This window comes from Benincasa hispida, chromosome 4, assembly GCF_009727055.1.
Source record: "Benincasa hispida cultivar B227 chromosome 4, ASM972705v1, whole genome shotgun sequence".
NCBI lineage: Eukaryota > Viridiplantae > Streptophyta > Magnoliopsida > Cucurbitales > Cucurbitaceae > Benincasa > Benincasa hispida.
In genome coordinates this window covers 42,800,331-42,821,727 of record NC_052352.1, presented here as the reverse complement: position 1 = coordinate 42,821,727, position 21,397 = coordinate 42,800,331, and the positions used below count along the sequence as shown (strand labels likewise).

At 34.9% G+C, this 21,397-nt stretch overlaps 2 protein-coding genes across 2 annotated transcripts; one reads left to right on the top strand and one right to left on the bottom strand.

The window, feature by feature from the left end:
- Positions 1 to 1,615: 1,615 nt before the first annotated feature.
- Positions 1,616 to 3,260, top strand: LOC120075409 (putative serine/threonine-protein kinase). The gene has a single exon (XM_039028787.1). The coding sequence runs from the start codon at positions 1,886 to 1,888 to the stop codon at positions 3,044 to 3,046; it is 1,161 nt and encodes a 386-aa protein (XP_038884715.1). The 5' UTR covers positions 1,616 to 1,885; the 3' UTR covers positions 3,047 to 3,260.
- Positions 3,261 to 4,741: 1,481 nt separating this feature from the next.
- LOC120075411 (light-harvesting complex-like protein OHP2, chloroplastic) lies at positions 4,742 to 7,844 on the bottom strand. The gene is made up of 2 exons (XM_039028788.1): positions 7,238 to 7,844; positions 4,742 to 5,163 (listed from the first exon to the last, which is right to left on the bottom strand). The coding sequence occupies exons 1-2, from the start codon at positions 7,693 to 7,695 to the stop codon at positions 5,049 to 5,051; spliced, it is 573 nt and encodes a 190-aa protein (XP_038884716.1). The 5' UTR covers positions 7,696 to 7,844; the 3' UTR covers positions 4,742 to 5,048.
- Between the last annotated feature and the right edge of the window lie 13,553 nt (positions 7,845 to 21,397).

The window sequence follows — 21,397 nt, the reverse complement described above, 5'->3', positions numbered from 1 at the left end:
AGACAGAAAATGAGTATTTAGTGAAGAATCGAGTTTAAAAGTGTAAATGATGAAACATGGGATCAAATTGAAGTAAAAGTCAAATGTCAAAGGTAAAAATGAACATTTTTGAAACTTAGAGACTAAATTGAAACCAAACTTAAAATTTAATAACTAAACGTGTAACTTTTTGAAAACTATGACTAAATTGAAAAGTTATTTTTCAAAAAAGAAAAAAAGAAAAGGAAAAGAAAGAAATAGATGGGACCTACCATAATAAATTGTTCGGTCACTTCGTAAATGTATTAGATGAACACATGGGGCAATGACTTAATGCAACATTTTTGACTTGGCCAAACATGATGATTGAAGAATACCAAGAAATAGCATTAAACTAGATACTAGAAAACAAACACATCAATGAGGAAAAAATGTTTATTTATTTATTATCATTATCATTATGTTATGATATTTTAAAGTCAAATAATTAGAGAGGCATGGTATTAAATTCTCAATCCAGGTGTATTTTAACATTTTCCTTAGTTCGTCAATATGAGTATAGCTCAATTGACATAGTATTTGTACTATTGACCTTGAGGTCAGAAGTTCGATTTTCCCATCCCACACTTTAATTATAATACCTTTACAAAAAAAAAAAGAAAAGATATTTTTGTTATACCGTAAAAAAATCACAAAATACATAAGAATAAATAATATGACCACATAGAATAATTCTTTATTAATTTTGATTTTTCATTTTTCATTTTCATTTTCCATTTTTTTTCTAATTTTTTTATAAACATCCATCGATATTTTATCAATATTTCTATAAAATCCAGATCTCAAAATTTTATATTCCACATTTTATATCGTGATTAAGGATGCATTTGTTTTAAACTAAAGAACTCCTACTTCACAACTAAAAAATACCAGTTTGATAATTTATTAATTCGAACTTTTTTTTAGTATGAGGAATGAACCTCTGACCTCAAAAAAATCATGTTAATTACTATTGAACTAAACTCCCTTTTGACTATTAATTTGAACCATTTGATGTTGGAAGTTTGTAGTCCACTAAAAAATGAAAATTACATAATAACTTATTAATTTGGACCATTCAAAACCTCTTCACACTCAACCAACTTGACTTTCCTTATGAGATTCAATCCCCCTCTTTTGAGAACATTGATTAAAAGACCCATACTAAAGGTCCAAAATAAATTTTTGCCTCAATTTTTAAAAGCTAAAAATTTGTGACATTTTGTTTGTCTCATAATCAAACAATTTTACAAAAATTACTCTTATTTCATCTTCTGCGACCAACTTCGGTGATTCTACACGAGCATCTCTGTCCATCTTATTCTTCTTCTCTCCCTTTATTGAATTTGCATTTTAAAACAAGAGTAAAACAGTGAGAATGCAAAGCAAGATCGTAAGAGAAAGAGGGATGAGAGGGCAATTTGTGAGAGTGCAAAAGTGTAAGAGTGAGAAATAGAGAGCAAAGAGTACAAGAGAGCGAGAAAGTCACTCACTTTGGTAATTTCACCCAAAATTAACGTGGATGAATAGCGTTTTAAAAAAATTGGTCAATTCTCATTTTTCTTTAAAAGAAAATAAAAAAAATAATAATAAAAAAAAATCTTTGCCATAGGCTCAAACCCCCTTGGGAAAGTTGACTATTTGAAACAGATAAATTACTGAAATTATTGAGTTAGCAAAGCAACCCCAAAACCGCAATGGCAGATTCCCCGAAACCTCCTTCGTAATCTTCACTTGCAGTCGCCGCCTTCCGTTTACCTTCCTTTTCTTCTTCCCCTCTCTTCAATCTCTCATTTCGCCATTGAAATTCCTTCAAATCCCCTTCTCAGATCATAACAAATCAAATCAAATCAAATCAGATCAGGCCATGCAACCCACCTCAGCTCTAATTCTCGCATCCGTCGCCAGTTTCTCCGTCGCAACCCTATTCCTCTTCTGCATCTTCTTCCTCTGCCGACACCTCAAATCCAAGCATCAAACCACCCGCCAACAGCAAGTTCGCGACCGCAATTTAGATCTCTCCTCCATCACCGTCGATGAGAGCGCCTCCTTCGATCCTTCCCTCAGAATCTCCATGGCTGAACTCCGTGTCGCTACCAAGAATTTCAGCAACGATTTAGTCGTCGGCGATGGCTCCTTCGGCCTCGTTTACAAGGCTCGCCTCTCCTCCGGCGCTACCGTCGCCATCAAGAAACTCAATCCTGACGCCTTCCAAGGATTCCGAGAATTCCGCGCCGAGATGGAAACTCTCGGAAAACTCCGCCATCGGAACATCGTCAAAATCTTGGGATACTGTGTTTCCGGCTCCGATAGGCTCTTGATCTACGAATTCATAGAGAGAGGAAGTCTCGATAATTGCTTGTACGAGACGTCGACTTCGGCGGAGGCCGATCAGGATTCCGATGGTTATTTGCCCTCACGGCTGCCATTGCCCTGGGAGACCAGATTGAAGATCATGAGAGGCGTTGCTAATGGGCTTTCCTATTTACATGGGCTTCCTCAGCCCATTATCCATAGAGATATCAAGGCCGGCAATGTCTTATTGGACTCCGAATTCGAGGCCCATATTGCTGATTTTGGGCTGGCCCGTATGATTGAAACCTCTAATTCCCACGTTTCTACTCAGTTCGCCGGAACTATGGGCTACATGCCGCCGGAGTACAGGGCCGGAGTGACGGTGGCGACGGTGAAGGCTGACGTGTACAGTTTTGGGATTTTAATGTTTGAGATTGCCATGGGCCAGAGGCCCAATTTGCCTATGTTATTGGACGACAGAGAAGTGGGCTTAATAGAATGGGCTAGGATTTTAGTGGCCCAAAATAAACATATGGAAATGGTTGATGCTAGCATTTCCAAGGATGAACTAATAGAGGCCAATGTGAAGGAATATTTTAGGATTGCTTGTTTGTGCACGAGTGAGAATTCTAGAGAAAGACCTCCCATGTCTAATGTTGTTGAGCTCTTGGATCGAATTTGCAACGTGAAACTACGGGACGATGACGAGTATCAAAATAAGCTCGACGAGTAATTTTGGCAACAACCGCGACATCGGCATTTCATGTGGATCAGATGCACAACAATTTCAATTGTAAGGAATGTAAATAGTGTGTTGAGCCAATTATTCAAATAGGTAAAATGTAGAGTGATGTTCTTGAGTTTTTATTTCTTTTTTCTTTCTAAAAGTGTAGGTGAAACAGAAATTTGAATCTTTCAATGATAATCTTAAACTAACTTAAACTTGATGATGTGTTTTGACTAGTACTTTATATTATTATTGTGTAATTCCTATCATGAACTTGTAATATTTTCAAGTTTTTTGTAACTCAAACTTGCAAGTGCATTGTTATTCATCAAATCTTTCAAGTTGATTTTTTTTCCTTCTTTTTAGTTAGAGTTGTGCCTATTCTTATTATGAAATGCATCAAGGGGAGTTAAATTAGGTATTAATGTTATCACATTAATATGAGCATAGTTAAGTTGTTTAAGACATAAAACACCAACTTAAAAGTTCAAAATTCACCTCCATATGGTCTGATCTAAAACAACGTCAATAGGAAATATCTTCTCGACTAGGTAGAAGTGTACATATAAAAAATTTCTTTACTTGTACTTTTCTATTGTTGGAATTTTAGGGAATTGTGATCCATTCCGTTTTAGGAGAATGACAAGAATCATCTCACCATGTGAAAGAGTGGGAAATGATGGGTTTTATACAGGTGGGTTGGGGTAATTTTTTTTTGACCTACCTAAATTTTCGAGTTGGTCCCAATCAGAGATGACAACCCAACCCAACGCAATACTTAAATCATCAGAGTGGGTCCACTCGATTTTGGGCAATGCAAAAAATAAAACAAAATGTTCTTGATGGTACAATTACAACAAATGATGGTTGGGAGAGAACAAGAAAGAGTGGTGGATGGCTAACGACTGCATTCAAGACTGGGAGAGAACCAAACGAGGGATATCAAATGAGAGAGAGAGAGATGACAAAAGGCATTAAGGCAATGATGAAGTACAATGACAAACGAGACATGCAAGAGGAACCAGGGAGAGAATGGACAAACTATGAATGAGAAACACATCGTTAAATTGTTCAATTGCAAAGAGAAATATATCTTTGAGTTTGTTCGGATTGAACCAAATTGTTTTATGAACTTGTGAACCAAATCAATCCATTCTTTAAAAATTCAACTCAATCCAACCCTTATAATTCAAGTTGGATTAGTTGGATCTTTTAGGGGTTGGATTTTTTAACACCCCTGAGAAAAGATTTCATCTAGCTTTTGGAAGAGCATTCAACCATTCCACTGTACTCATTTAGTTTTTGCTCATCTAAATTTTAAACTAGGCAATATAAGTCCACTCCATATGACAAAGAATGAATTGAGAGAGAGACAAGAAGTCAAAGGCTAAATGCAAAAGGAAACTTAGACTATAAAATAATGTCTATCATAAAAATCATGGAGAGGAGGCAGGTCTATCCTTGGTTGGTGTATGAGAGTGATTTTGAAATTATTAAAATCACTTTTGTCGTGTGCAAAATATCTTCAAAACACATTTCTAATCACTCAAAATCTATTCGATGTTTAATTTTACACTTTCAAACACAATTTTCATACCATTAAACTTGGCTTTGAATAACAAAAGTGATTTTAACTACTTCAAAATTACTCCCAGACATGCAGTTGAACAATGATTCCTGAAGCAAGGTTGACAATAAAAGTGAGAAGAAACGTATCGTATTTTCAAGGTTATTATTATGTAAACGTAACCTTCAATGAATGAAGGTAAAGAAGTTTAGCAAGGTTTGAATAGCTAAATGCTCCCAGTGAATTACAGACTCGTAAAGAAAATGAAGACTTTATATATAACAGAAAAACAGTAAGTATTGCAAGGAGCACACACTTGAATGGCAATTAAGTGTATCAGACAACAAAACTCTCATGAAGACTATCAGATGAATTACAGGATGTAGATACATAAATTACAGAAATTGGAAAAATATAGCAACATCGACCTTGTATGTCGTGTCATTCGAGATCTACTATCCCAAAATTTGAGAGAAGGATCTTTACTTGATCAACAAAGTTTGAACCAGTTGCATACTCTGTCAGTAATCCAACAGCAAAACCAAACATAGCCCACCTGTTTAGTGAAAAACAACCCAGTAAGAGTAGTGAAGACCCAACCATTAACAGTAAACTGAACGGCTGATTTCTACTAGCATAGCAACTAGGGGTGTTCAAATGACCCGACAACTGAAACAACCTGAATTATCCAATCCAAAATTGTAATAGTTGAGTTGAGTTAATGTTCCTAAGTTGGGTTGGGTCTTGGGTTGAATAGATTTTAGGGGATTTTTAAAAATAGAAAAATAAAAAAAATTATTTACACAAAATAGCAAATTTTAATCATCTTCCCCCTTCTTCTTCAATCTGATCTCGGTCTCTCTCTCTAACCCACAAACTTTCCTCTTCTTCTTGGGTCGGATCTTGGTCTCTCTCTCTCAAACCCATGCACTTTAATGTCCAGCAGCCACCACACTCATGCCCAATGTCGATCTACCGCCGTTTGGGTCTACATCGCAGATCTGGTTGTACGTCACCATCGGTGAGCCGATTTTTCTCTCTCTCTACCCAATTCACTCTCTCTCTTCCTCTAACTCTTAGATCCGTGCAACCCAATCCTTGTCGCCGCCAGCACTAGAGTTGGCCAGATTTTTTGTCGTTAGAGATAAGATTTTTGGCGTTTTGGGTTACTTTTGTTTGGTTTTCGAAGATCAATTAAGTTTTGGTGTTAAAATTGATTTACCCATGAAGTTGGATGCTAGATTTGAGTTTTGTTTCTTTTAGATAGTTGTGATAGACAATGACAGATAGACACCGATAGAAGACTTCTATCAGCATCTATCTATGATAAAAACTGATAGAAATCTATCACTGATAGACATTGATAGAAGTCTATCTGTGTTTTTTTGGCTATTTCTGTAAGTAGTTTGATATTTTTTCTATATGTGAAAATTTTCCACAAATTTTTTCTGGTTGACCCAACACAATCCTACGATATATATATCTACATATATTTATCTTTGTTTAATGTTTGACTGACTATGGATTGATGAATTTGTGCATTTTTTGTTTTTTTAGGATTATTACGATGTTTATTTTTGTTTAATGTTTGTAATAGATATCATGGATATTTGGTATTCCACATTCGAGTTCTATGAGATTTTAATTATTAGTTATGTGTTGTAGATAATTTTAAATTAATAAGAAAAAATAATAAACCATCAATCCAAACCCAACCTCAATTATAAGGATTGGGTTGGAGACCCTGTTCAGGTTTTTTGGGTAGCCAACCTGACCAAGGTTGAATTTTTTCGTTGGTCCAAGAAACACACCAACCCGTGCAAATCCCTGCTAGCAACTAAGTAACTTATGGAACAAGGTACACAAAAGGGCTACTTTAATTCAGTCAGATGCAAATCTTTAGGAACAACATCAAAATGAATAAATTCAAAAAGAAAACACTAGAAGTCTGAATAAAATCAGCACAAAACACAGTGGATATGATTACTCAAACGGAGGAAGTGATATTCGAAATGGCTTGGTTATTCATAAAGATAAAGAAAGAGATGGAGTTTAGGCACTTGAACATAATCAAAACTTGCAGCTACAAACAAAATTAACTGGGGAATAGTCGAGTAAAGTTGTTGAGGCCTTTTGGCAGTTGGCACCACATTGTAGTTTACTACAAGCCAAAGAAAAGCCTGTCCTGATGGGTAGAATAAACAAGTAGCATGAAAGATGGAGAAATATTTAGACACGTTGGATAATCATTCCGTTTTTAGTTTTCTGTTTTTTAAATTTATGCTTCTATGTTCTTTTAGTTTCACCCTTCTCAGATAAATATTTAAATTCTTAGCTAAATTCTCAAATAAAAATAAAAAATCAATCATGAGTGATAATAATCAATAACCTATATAATATCAAATTTTCGGAAAGCTAGGGACTGTATACCTTAAAAGAAACTCTAAAGAAAAGGTGCCAATCCAAATACAAATACAACAAGAGAATTAGTCCAATGGCAGTCAATTCGATTGCAGGCAAGACCTATATTATTAATTTAATTGCAGAAGAAACATCATAACAGCCAGCAAGAACAAATGAGTATAAATCCCGAGTGGAATCAAATTAGAAAAGGGGGAAATGAAATCGACCTCCCATTGGAAATTTCATTCTTCCCGATGAAGCCAAAGAACGGTCCCTGATCAGCTTCATCAAGCTTCTTCTGCTTAAAATACTCCTGAAGCTCCTTAGCTTTCTGCCTCTGAAACTCCAATGTAATCACATTATCCTGTTTCACAACAGGAGACACCGGCGACGGAGGCGATTGCGGGGGAGGAGTAGGCTTGAGAGGAGGCGTCGGCGAAGACGGCGAAGGCGGTGACGGCTCTCTGAGAGAAGGAGCCGCGGGTCTCCGAAGAGGGCCTTCGGTCTGAGAGCTCCTAATGGTGAAGACGAAAGGCTTGGAGGAGGAGAATCGGAGGGAAGTGTGAGGGGAGGATGAAGAAGCGGAAGAGGAGGCGGAGGCGGAGGGAGAAACGGCGGCGGCCGGCGAGGAGGAAGGCGGAGGGATTTTGATCTTGGCAAAGGGGATCGAACAAGCCCCCGACATTTCAGAAATTTGTGTATGGAAGTGAAATGGAATTCGGGGGATAGAGAATTGAAGTCAAAGATTGCTCGAGAGAAATGGATTTAGGGATATGTTTGGTGTGGATACAATGTCGCCAAGTTTCAGAAAATTACATGCCATTGAGCAATTTCGAGAATGGACCAAGAAAAATCATAGCCTTTCAAACTCTTTATAAGGTTTTTATTTTATTTTATTTTCATAAATTATTATTTAATTTTGGGCCAATTGTAATTACATTCTTAAATTTTCAACGATAAAAATTGAACCATCTGTTAAAATTAGATCCTAAAACTTATAATAGTTGTAGAAATTAGACTCCAAATGATAAAAATTTATTTGAGAGTTCGATTTTTATCAACTAAAGGTCCAATTATTACCAAAATTATAAGTTCTAAAGTCCAATTTTAACAATTTTATAAGTTTGAACGTTCAACTTTTACCATGCAAAGTTTAATGGTGTAATTGTAACTACCACCATACTTTAGTATTGGTTTTACAATTTATCGTTTAAATTTTTTGTATTGAACATGTATTTTGGATTTTGTTTTCATTTTGTTGATGTACTTTCATTTGTATAATTGCAATCTTTGTATTTACTATAACTCTCAAAATTAATCAATGTAGTTAGTTTTTTTTATTGATTTTTTCCCCAAACATCTTAGTTTTTATGAGCATTTCCATAATAAGTTGTGTAAAATATTTACTTAATGTCTTTTCTTATTTGAAAATTATTATTATTTAATCAATTTCAATAAATATTAATTTTAACTAGCTAAATTTAAGATTTATTAAAGTATGACCGACTTTCAAATTTATTGGAAATATATTAACTAAAAATGGACAATTAAAAATAGAGGGGCTAAAATTGAACACAATTCATAGTTCAAAGATCAATGTGATATTTTAAACATTTTTTGGATCAAATTATAAGTTTAAATCAAAGTTGTGTCTATTTGGTCTTGAAATTTCAAAATATCTAAAAGACTTGAATAATTTTGTGTCTAATGGGTTACGAACTTTGAATGGTTTAATAAATTATTAAGCTTTCCATTTTTGTCTACAAGTCAATGGTATGATCGAAATTTTTAAAAACTAATTAAACTATTAAATATATATTTAAATTTTATGACAAATGAAACTCTATATTCGCATGAGGTTTCTGGAGAAAATTGTTTCGTGGAATTTGAACTTTGTATTTGTATTAATTTCATTATACTGAGCATAATCTCTAATATATAATCCTTTAATGCTTTCAAAATAAACGTTAATATTAGGTTGGTTGATCTTTTTGGGTGATCTACTTTTGGGCTTATTGATCTTCTTTAACGATAGGCCTTTGGGCTTGACGACCTTCATGGATGATCGATCTTTGGGCTTGATGATCTTGTTGGAGATTCAGTGTTCCTTCAAGAGAAACGTATTTCATGGAGTTGAACTTGTGTTGAGGTAGATTTGATGTGAATGTGGTTCGATCTCTAGTATTTGATCCTCTGATTCTCTCTTGGTTGAATGCATATGCTTGACGTATGGATGCAGAGCGTGTGAATGTTCTTGAAGTTGGAGTCTTGGAGGAATACTTGTATTTCCAAAGGAATTTAGTCTTCAAGTGTGGTCAGCTTTAGGAGTTGGGGAGTCTTCTGATTATTGTGAGAATTCTCTCAAAGCTCTCTGGAGTGTAAAATTTCTAACCTTCACAAATGAAGAAAACTTATCTATTCACAGAATTCTCAGGTGGGCTTGGACTCGCTTGGTCCATGGACTTAGCCCCCTAGGCTCAACTAATTGGATTTGAGCCTTATTTGATATTTGAGTTAAATTAAGCCTATTTTTGGGCTCAATTGAACTTGCCCAAATAATAATGTCAAACTGAACCAAATTAATTTTATTCAATCTAATAGTCATGATGGAAAATCATCTAAAATTTCCAGTTTATGTCTTTAATTTTAATTTGGGACACATGTCAACTTTTAATTAGTCTCAAATTCAATTATTTGTAATTTTGTCATTAATTTGGTAAATGACGTAGCAATTTGTGTTTGGTCTAAAATTTTTCATTCAACAAATGCCATTTTTCAACATTTACGCACATGGGTCGGTGAATCTAAAAAAATATAAAGTTGAGATCAAAATGCAAGCTATATGTTCTTGATTTTGACTCCATTCAACGTGTCAATTTAATCAAACTATGAATTGGGTACATAAGCTTGATTTGAGTTTAGTGTATTTGACACACATTTTTTTTATGCCAACTTATCAAAACATGAATCGAAGGATCCCAATGAAGGGACCTTGAGCGGAAGTGGGATCGTTCCAATTCCTAAATTTACAGAAAAATAATTTTACAGAGAAAAAACATTAAGATCATGCATTTAATTCAGAATATAGTATGCTTCTAAAACAAGAACAGAGAAATAAGAGTTTCAAAAACCTTTTACCTTTGAAAATCAAATCTTCATGAATTCCCTTCTTTGTAAAAGTCACGAACACTCCAAAAAGGACACTACCAATTGGCGACCTCGATATTTTTTGAGTGAGAATTCAGTGCTCTGGTGATTTTGGATTGAGAGGAAGAGTGAGAGGAAGGAAATATTTTTTTTCATAGAACTGTTCTGTGTCACTTGATTTTAACTATCTCTTTTGCAGGAAGAAGAAAAAGAATCAGTAACCCCCAACCTCCCACTTACGTGATGTGGAGAGAATTACGGGAGGGAAGGGAAGTTATTTCCCTCCCTTTAATTTAATTAAAAAATAAATTATATAATTTAATTTATTTTAATAAATAAAAACTTATATATTGTATATATATAAAATAACTAATTTATTATACATATACATAATTATATGTTATATCATATATAACTTATAGTTTTTATATTGCATCAAATACAATATAACCTATAGTATCAATTCTCTCGCATCATATTTACATTAAATTTAATTATATGAATCCAATTCATATAATTAATATTTGAATTATATTCAAACATTTATTTCTTCTCTTATAAACTTTATATAATGTATCAAATACATTATAGTAATTATATCATATATAATTAAATTAACTTAATTATATCACATATAATTATTCCCTCAATTAATTTGAACAATTCAAATTAATCTAAAAACTGATTTTCATTTATGCCCATTGAGCTACCGAGAACTACCGAGGAGACTTCGTGACCTGTAGCTCGAAGCTCTAATAGTACGTGAATAATTAATTAAACTTTTTAATTAAATTATTCACCATCTGTTAATTGATGGGCATTCCACTAAAGACCGACAACTGCACTCTTCGCACTACAAAATATTTCTATGTCCATTGGATATAACCAATCAATAGTACGATGACACTTCACAAATTGCTCGTAATTACAGTTGGGCCAAAATTACCGTTCTACCCTTGTAGTTACATCTAACTCCTTAAGTACCACTTATCCCTCTAATGAACAATAAATCATAGTCCAACTATGACCAAACCCCTCTCGAGCCAGGAGAGGGTGTGACGCCACATTGTTCGAGTCCCAGAATCAACCCTTAAGGGAGCAATTAATCTACTTACCCCAACATAGGGGAATAAATGAATTCCTTCTTGTATAGCTATGTTCCTAGCTCCCCTCAGACGAGTCCCCAAAATGGTAGGCTTATTGAGTCGACGATCTGGTCACTCTCACCCATACAAATCAAAGGACCGCCCTCATAGACAGGAGTTCACAACTCACTCAGGATTCAGGTCATGTTACCTATGGTCATCGTGGTGAAATGTAAGTCTCTATTATCAACGACGTTATATAATGAGACTAAGAATTTTGTGGTCTGGTATAATACAAACTCCTTTGTATAGAATATCCCCGCTCACATGTAACCACATGGATGATCAAAATCGGATTACTTGTAGCACTTTACAACAAATTGTAACATCTACAAAGCGTGACATACTCGCAGTGTCATCAGGATAAGGTATCTAGCTTTATCCATCTACTACAGACAATTTAGATTATCACTTCAATATGATCCATTCGTATGTCTCTACATACATGTTTAAACTATAAAATAACCTTGGATGTTAGTTTATTGATTTGTGGTTAATGCAACTAATTTTGAAATAAAATATCACATATTTTATTACATAAATAAAAATGATTGTACATTACAATTAAAAACTATGAGACCCTACAAAATTTAGGACATCAATCCCAACATGAATTTAGGGTCAATGTTTTGATTGATAAAATTGGATTTGAATTTTAGTAGAGTTCATGCTCAAAATTTGCATTTGGAGCAAAATTAAATTTCTACTAAAATGAATATGAAGATGAAATTTGAATTTTGCTCAATTTTTCTTTGGAATAAAATTTGGATTATGCCACAAATCTAAGTTTGAGATAAATTGGAGGTTTTGTTTATAATTGAACTTGACTTGGAGATAAAAGTCTAAGTTGGATGATTTGAATTTGAGATAAAATTAAAAATATGACAAAACTTTAATTCGAGAGAAATTTGACGTCATATGTTTAATTTATCTTGGTTTAAGAAAAAAAACTTGAATTTGAATGATTTGAATGTGGGTTAAAAATTTGGAATATGACCAAATTTTGGTTGGAGATAAATTTGAGATTTCATCCTTAATTTGATTTGCTTGGTTTAAATTGAGAACGAATTAGGATGATTCGAATTTATGATAAAATTTGGAATAGGATCAAATTTTAGTTTGGGACGAATTTCGAGATTATACTCACAATTTATTTTGACATGAAGATAAGGAGTCAAAATTTAATAATTTGAATTTAGGATAAATTTTAGAATATGACTAAATTTTAAAAGAAATTTATATAAAGTTGGATTGCCCTGATATCCAATTCGAGCCGATCTATCCAAATTCACGTTATCTTTATTATTATTATGTGAAGTTAAGCAAAGATAATCGAATTTAAATCTAAAACAATTTTCTAATTTGGAAAGATTTTGCTCGAAGATCTAAATCGATTAGAATTTAAAATCTTTCTGTAAATTGGCTCAACCCAATATATATTTTTTTAAACTTCAATCACGCCAAGGTTAATCTTCCATTTGAATATCGATTAAAGAAGCTTCACCGCAATTTATTATTATTTTTTTTGTCGACTCACCCCTCAGTGCTCCCCGCCGACGTCGAATAGAAAGGAGTCATTCAAATCCCTCGTCACCTGTTGGTCTCCGACGGTTCAAACGAGTCCTTGAAGCAATCAGAATCGGCGACGGCGACTCAGTGACCTCCACGATTTTTCCTCTCTGTTCGGTGATTTCCTGTAGGGCCATTGTGAATCCCTTTTCTGTTGTTTTTAATTTCCTTTTCCTTTCTTTTTAGACATCAATGGAAATAAATATAAAACATCCTTCGGAGAAGACAATACGAAATTTGTAGCAGTCTTCTTCACACTTTTGTTCCTTTTTCTTGGGAATGGATCTAGGTTTTTTTTTTTTTTTTTTGTTTAACTTCGAAAGTTTTGCAAGCTTCTGTGTCAAATCCAGAAGCAAAAGTTAAAAATAACCTATAACCTAAGACGTTGTTCTCTCTCTCTCTCTCTTTAAAATTTTCTTTTCTTCTTTTTATTTTCCTTCACGTTTTCCCCTCCTTTTCTTATTTTTATTTATTTGTTTTTCTTATTTTTTTTTTCTTGTCATGTTTCTTCTTCCTTCTTTTTTTTCCATCGTTTTCCCTTTTTTTTTTTTCCCCTTTTTTTTTTTTTTTTTTTTTTTTTTTTTTTTGCAGCTTTGAATAGAATGGGGGTAGCTTGGGGCTTCAATTTTAGTGTTCCTCTTGCAAGCATGATCTCAATCTGCGATCTAAAGATTTCATCGGTTTTGGCTTAAGACCTTGACTTAAGCATTTCGTTGGCTCCAAGCTCAGGGTTTTACCAATTATGATCTCAATGTTCCGTTCGCTTCGATCTTAGTGTGCGACTTGAAGATTTCGTTGGATTTGCTTGAGTCTTTGAGTCGAGCATTCCGTCGGCTTCAAGCTCAGTGCTCTACCGGATTTGATCTCAGTGTTTCGTTGGTTTCGATCTTAGTACGTGACCTGAGGATTCTATTGATTTTGGCTTCAATCTTTAACTTGAGCGTTTTGTTGATTTCAAGCTCAGTGTTCTACCGATTATAATCTCAGTGTTCCATTGGCTTCGTTTTTAGTGCATGACCTGAGGATTCTATTTGATTTGGCTTTAGTCCTTGACTTGAGCATTCCGTCGGTTTCAAGCTCAGTGCTCTACCGGCTTTGACCTCAGTGTTCCATTGGCTTCTATCTTAGTGCAAACCTAAGGATTTTGTTGGATTTGGCTTGAGTCCTTAACTTGAGCGTTACGTCAGTTTTAAGCTCAGTGCTTTACTACTTTGATCTCATCGTTCCGTTGGCTTCGATCTTAGTGTGCAACCGGAGGATTCTGTCGGATTTTGGCTTGAGTTCTTGACTTGAGTGTTCCATTGATTTCAAGCTTAGTGCTCTACCAAATTTGATCTCAGCGTTCCTTTGACTTCGTTCTTAATGCATGACCGGAGGATTCCACCGGTTTTGGCTTGAGTCTTTAACTTGAGCATTCTATTGGCTTCAAGCTCACTGTTCTACCGACTTTGATCCCAGTGTTCCATCGGCTTCGATCTTGCAAATGTGATGAAGCAAAGCAAACTGGACTTGATCTTGATATATGGCAAAACTTGGCAAACCGGACGCGGAGCCAAGTAGATTGGACTTGATTGCGCAAATGAAGCGAATCAAGGCAGACCGGACTTGATTGTGCAGTTGAGTAACTTGTCACTCCCCCTCCCAGAATCCTTTTCTATCTTAGGAGTAGATGTGAAGGCTCAACCCTATTATGACATCTATTGCCCATCCTAACTTTCATACCTGATAAGCAATTATAAACATTCATTTTCTCAAACATTACACAACGAGAGCAACTAAAACAGGTGCACAAGCTTATACATACATAATAGAATTTTACACAGATACAAAACAGTGGGTCCCATCTCCAAACTGTTGTGTCGTATGTCCTAAAATTCATAGTTTATAAACAATAAACATATTCTATTTGAATAAAGATGTGATTGAGGTTTATTCAATATAGTTGTTATTGAATGTGTGAATTACACTTATAAAGCCTAAATCCATAAATTAATGAACCCTGGCTATAGCATAAATACTTGAACTTTATGTGGAGACATTAAAGAGGATCAGGTTTGAATATATAGCCAAAATGGTCTATAAGTATAAGAAATAGGATTGGGTACCTTATCTTGGGGACACTATGAATGCGACCTGTTTTGTATTTGATACAAACGATGTGATCCCAAAATCATTCATGTGGAGACATGCAAGTGGAGGCATTCTATGCAAAAGATGTTTGCATAAGACCGGACCAACAACAAAATCATTTACTTTTCTTATACTATTTCAATATGATGGCCTAAGGTAAACTTGATCTTAATCCATGGGGTAGATAGTTGAGGACATAGTCCTGCAAGATGGAATTCACTCCCACTCAATTTCAAGGTTAGCATATAAGTTGTTTCCTTTAACTACGGACTCCTAGCCTTGAATAAGGGACCTTACCCTCTCTATGACTGAAAAGGACTCAGTTTATTGGTATGACTATAAACTAATTGTTCATTAGTGGATCAGTGAAGACTTAAGAAACAAGATGTATTATAGGGGTAAAACGATAATTTTGACCTAACTATATATTCAAACAACCTGTGAATGATTGACTTACTGATCATGGTAAATCAAGTAGATAGAAATATATCTATAGTAAGGAAAGTGGCCTTTAGTAGAGTGATCCGGTAGTTAACGGAAGTTGGTTAATTCAATTAAAAATGTTTAACCAATTAATCTGGAATGGTTTGAGCTCATGATCTGTAGTCCACTAGGTCCCCCAACTAGCCCATAAACAAACTAAACCTAAAATAGTGTGATGAGATAATTTGAAACGTTCAAATTTGGTTTAGGGAATTGTTAATTACATATGATATAATTAAATGTTTAGTTATCGAATTAAATGAAATTGAAGAGTTGAAAAATATTTAAATATGATTTAAATATTAATTACATGAATATGGATTCATGTTTATAAAGGTGTTATATTAATATAATATTTGATATTAATTTAATTTAATTAATTAAAATTTTAAATTAATTATTAGAAATTAATTTTATTTAAATAATGTATTTTATTTAAATATGAATTATTTAATAAAAATTTTATAAAATTAAAATTCATTTTAAAATTTGAAATTTAAAATTTAAAATTAAATTGATTTTTAAAGAAAAAATCCATTAAAAACGAATTATTCAAAATTAGTGGGAAATTTCCACTTAATCCACCTTAATTCCCACTCAAATAAGTGAGGTTTGGTATCAAGCCTTAGTGCAATTAGATTGTATTTAATCGGATTAAAATCAAATTCACTTGGCTGAGAAATTGAGACATACAAACTGAAAATTAAAGAAGAACACCAAAACTCTCCAATTTCCAAAAATTCTCCCTAAATTGACTCTCATGTTTGATTCCACCATCCAATCTAAAGGCTAAGAGGATAGTAGGAAAGATCTTGTGGTGGTTTACAGGCTTTTGAGAGGAGATTGCTATTGGATTTGGAGCTAATATGAGGATTCTTCAAAGATATTGTAATTCTAAAACCCTATTGTTTTTCTTATGAACATGTATGCTTATTAACTAAAATTAATGTAGTTAGAGTGTTTAAGATCCTAATTGCTTCCGCTTGTTGATTGTCAACTCCATCACAAACTACCCTTAGTCCTTAATATGTACATGATGAACAACATTTAAACAAGACAAACTTAACAACCTAAGCTTCTCTTCCTCTTCCCTTCACTTCAAAACAAGTATGTTGAGTGGCAAACTAGCAGAACAACTATTCTCTAGGGAGTTGATCGCTATTTGAGGGAGAAAAGAAAACAATGAAAAGAGTGAGCTACTAACCCAATGAGTGATTTACTTTTAAAACATTCTTATTAAGCATTGAATGAAACATCAACTTCAGAAATAACATGCATATCTAAAATTCAGGGTTTGGAAGTAATTGAAATCATAAGTATGTAAAACATTTAAAACATTTCAAACCCTGAAACTCAATCATTAACATCTTCCTTAAAAATCATCATCATCCAACCTTAGTTGAGAGAGAGCCCATTTTGCTCAATTCCTTAACGTCGAATCCTTAGCTGATGTAGAGTAATCTCAATACAATCAACGTCATTGGTATAGTACCTACGTGCACATGGTAATGCCTTAAATACCGTCATACCTTAGGTATCAGAGGACCAGATACCTTTATATCTTCAGTATCAGGTTCCCTCATTATATCATCATAAAACTTCATTTGGATAAGAAACTCAACTTTTGAAACATTAAGCATTGCATTAAAATGAGTCATAAGCATATTCATTATGAGAAAATAACGTAACTTAAGAAATGCTAGCTAACACATGCTTGCAATCATCAAATCTAAGTATGCTTCATAAATCTCAATGTTTTGGAAAAGATTAGACTATGCATGCACACAACAATCTTCAAATTAAAGCACGCGCTGGACTAATACTTAAAGAAATCATACTTCAAAAATTTCTAAATATAGCATTCATCAACTTATGCGTTGAAATCACTTAAGAGAAAACATTTATAAACTTTTTCACTCATTGTCTTAGGCTACTTCCTTAAAGGATGATAGACTTCTCCTATTTATGTTTTTCCTATGACATCAACAAATCCCTTTGGTTAATGCCACTAGCTTTCATTTGAGCTTAACTTTAACACTTAAGTTTAACATCAAACTTAGACATCCCTCATAACTCATCATTTCATGGTCCATCTCAATGCATCACAACACTTAGTTAAAATTTTACTTTGTGCTCAGCTAGTAAGTGCTAACGTGCTCACAATGCTCACTTAGGCACTATGACATGCCCATTGTGTCTATGCATCAAGCGCTTGGCTACGCTTCGCACCTCGGCCAATGGCCTCTTTTCCCTCGTAACCTTGCACTCACCTCACACGCATACCATGGCCAGCGCTTGCGCTCATCCACGTATCTTCTTGCGTGCTTACCCACACACAACTCAGCCATTAGCTACTTGCTTATCATAGCTGCATGCTTTTTCATCCATCAAATTTTTAGATTCAATTTTCAACTTTAATAACTTAAATTCCATGCATTACCTAATAAAATTTCCTTCTAAAAACTTGCTTCTAAACATTTTAACTCACTTACCTTAAAATTTGAGCCTCTAATTCCTCTCAACAAGCTCAGAATTCCCCAGTCTTCTTAACCTGCCCGAGCAACTTGAGAGTTTGTGACACTTAGGAAAATCTTCAGTTTTCAACTCGAACTCATAGGAAGTTCTTCTTGGCAGCCTAAGCTTGTCCTCAGCATTGATCAACCTTCAATTTGGCAGTAACTTCCTTCCATTAGCACAAGTGAGAATACCAAACTGAGCTCTTCTTCTTAACTTCCTTTTATACTAGTGTATGCATGATTAGATGGCTCATTAGGGTGACATCTAGGCCACTAAGTTGTGCTTAAGGCTCTAAACACGCCACCTGCCCCACTAAACTCGGTGATTAAGCTGAGCACTTCTACCTCACACCAATGCATAGGTTGAATACGAACACACTGGCTGGTACTCATCGCATAGACCCCTCTCTCTCGGACATCATCTCACCAGCCATCGTCTACTGCCCCTTTGGCCTAAGCACTTGCGTTGAGACTTGCTGCTCACCATTGCCTCCAATAACCTTCATGGCACACTTCAACACCCCTCAAGCTAGCGCCTATGCCTTTGGTCATATTCATCAACCTAACCTTTTTGTCCCTCGGCTAGCGCATATCTTGTGCCTTGCGACCTGCCTAGCCCTTACCTCAACTCCATCATGCACTCATCTGGGCAAGTTTGGCATGTATACCGCATGCCTTGGCCTTCACTAACCCCTGGTGGAGCCAACACATCCTTGCTAGCCATTCCCTCGATAAGCTTTACTGACCTCTTCATGGCTCTCAATGCAAGCCTCACACTTAGTTATTTTTTTCCTCCTTGAAACCTTGAATGCATGGCATGGCAAGACCATCTTCAAGCTCTTTTATTTCTTCTAAGTATCACTTTTACTCACTTCACTCGTGAGCTTCAATTTCCATACTTAAGAAATTTCTCTCATTCTATTAGGTCTACTCATGCCTAACTTCTTTTAGCCTTCCTTTCTCAAAATATCTCTTAGTATGAATGTCTACGTTTACTACCACAGAGCACCCTTTTCCAAACTTAGAATAATTTTCCTTTCCAAACCATTTAAACTTTTAAATCTACTAATATCTCACATGCAATAAAATTAGTTATGCAAACATCACATTAACAGGAGCATGCCTACATAATAAAGTAGAATCTAAGGTTTACAGTTGAGGCAAAGTTAGGTAGACAAAACTTGATCTCATGGATGAGGTAATACCTTGCAGATCAAACTTGATCTCGCATAAGAGACAAAGCCGGGCAGATTAAACTCGATCTCACAGATTAGGCAAAACCATGAAGACAAGACTTGGTCTTGCATATGAGGTGGAGCTAGGAGGACTGGACTTGATCTCACATAGGAGGCAAAGCTAGAAGGATCGAAATTGACCTCGCATATGAGGCTAAGTCGAACAATCCGAACTTGATCTCGCATATGAGGCGGAGCCATGAGAATCGGACTTGATCTCGCATATGAGGTGGAGCCAAAAAGATCGGACTTGACCTCGTATATGAGGAGAGCCAAGCAGACTAGATGCGATCTTACAGATGAAGTAAAGTCACATCAAACTTGTCTTTGCGCTAGTTGAATCAGACTTTATTTCCAACCCTTCGCGTCGAACTTGACTTTTCCTCTTTCGCATTAAGCTTGACTTTGTGACTTAAGCATGAAGATGGCATCACAAAGTATTCAAAGTTGAGCATGAAGATGTAGCATCGATGAATCCTCTAAGCTTAAGCTTGATGAAGCATTGGCGAATCCTCTGCACTTGAATTTGAGGATGCATCAGCGAATCCTTCACACTTGATTTTGAAGATGCATCTCCAGAGCCTCTGATCTTTAGCAAGTGAAGGAAGTGAGCCACACTAGACTTTGAAGATGAAATGTCACTTCATATGAGTGAAGCCCCAATATTAAAGACAAAGTGATGCCTTAAACTTGAAGTCGGAGAAGCAACAATGAAGCCTTTGAGCTTAAATTTGATGAATCATTGGCAAGTCCTTCAAACTTGAATTTAAAGAAGCAATGACGAAGTCTTCGAATCTGGATTAAAGAAGCATCGACAAAACCTCTGAGCTTGATTGAAGAACATCTATAGTTGAAGATGAAGAGTCAGATTGTAAATGAGTGGTGCCTCGAACTTGAAGTAAGTAGCGCCCAACACTGCTTGTTTTTTTTTTTTTTTTTAAATTTTATTTAAATGAGTGGAAAGTGATCAATTTTTCAGTGAGGACCTTATTGTATGAAGGAAATCAAACATGAGGATTTTTATGAGCAACGGAAGGATCATTCCAAATTCCATTCAAAATTGAACAGAAACAATTACAGTATAGGAAAGGAAACTAACAGGTCATGCACAACTAGAAATTACAACATGCTAACAAGATAATCAAGGGATAGAGTATGCATACCTTTGAGGAACCATTCTTCAAACTCCCTCGATCAGTCTACCAGCATCCACAACAACACAGCCCTCAAACGCAATGATCGGTGCAACACGAACTCCGGTATGAACACAACGAACGCAAAGATCACGAACCCAACGAATGGCCTCCAGATCCTCGAAATCAATCGAGTTAAGTGAGGATACCACCACAATGGTTACCTTGGTATTCTCGGTGTGAGAATCCAGGAGTTGTGGACTCTATATGAACTTGGCTTAAGGAAGAGACAAGAGGACAAAAATCGTGTAGACAATTAAGCAAGTGGGAGATAGTATGTTGTCTATCGTATAAACAATATGCTTGATCATGTAGAAGATGGCAGTCTATCGTATAGACAATGCCTTGCGATCGTTTAGCTACGATCAGCTGAATGAACTATCGTATAGTCAACGTGCATGATCATTTGGCCTTTCTACTAGCTATCGCTTAGTGAAATGCTTTCACTTGATAGTTTTACCATGAGTTTCTTTCCGAATCAAGTAACTATTAATTTTAGGAAAATATTTTTTCTTTTATCTCCTGGTTACCATAAAACCACCAATAACTTCCCACTCAATTGGTTATTAGAGAAAAAGAGATGATTATCAAATAATTAATATTATTATAAATATATATAATAACCAACTTACTATATTATATTTATAACCTATAATTTTAGTTTTTATCTTATGAAACATATAAACCATAGTTCTTTTTCTATTGTATGGTACTTAATGTAAATCATATTTACATTAATCCTCCACTTGATGTATTTGATACATCATATATAATTAAATTTTCTCTTGTCAATTTGAACATTTCAAACTAACACCAAGAATTGATTCTCAACTTGAATCCATTGAGCTACCAAGGGGACCTTATGGACTTGTAGCTTGAAGCTCCAACGGTACGTGAATAACTAGCTAAACTCTTTAGTCATGGGATCTGCCATCCATTAACTGCCGGGCACTCCACTAAAGATCGACA

Excerpts from the sequence above, each read along its gene's own strand:
- LOC120075409 (XM_039028787.1), top strand. The coding sequence starts at position 1,886 with ATGCAACCCACCTCAGCTCTAATTCTCGCATCCGTCGCCAGTTTCTCC.
- LOC120075411 (XM_039028788.1), bottom strand. The coding sequence starts at position 7,695 with ATGTCGGGGGCTTGTTCGATCCCCTTTGCCAAGATCAAAATCCCTCCG. Across the intron at positions 5,164-7,237 it reads AATGAAATTTCCAATGGGAG|GTGGGCTATGTTTGGTTTTG; the intron begins GTCGATTTCATT and ends TTCACTAAACAG.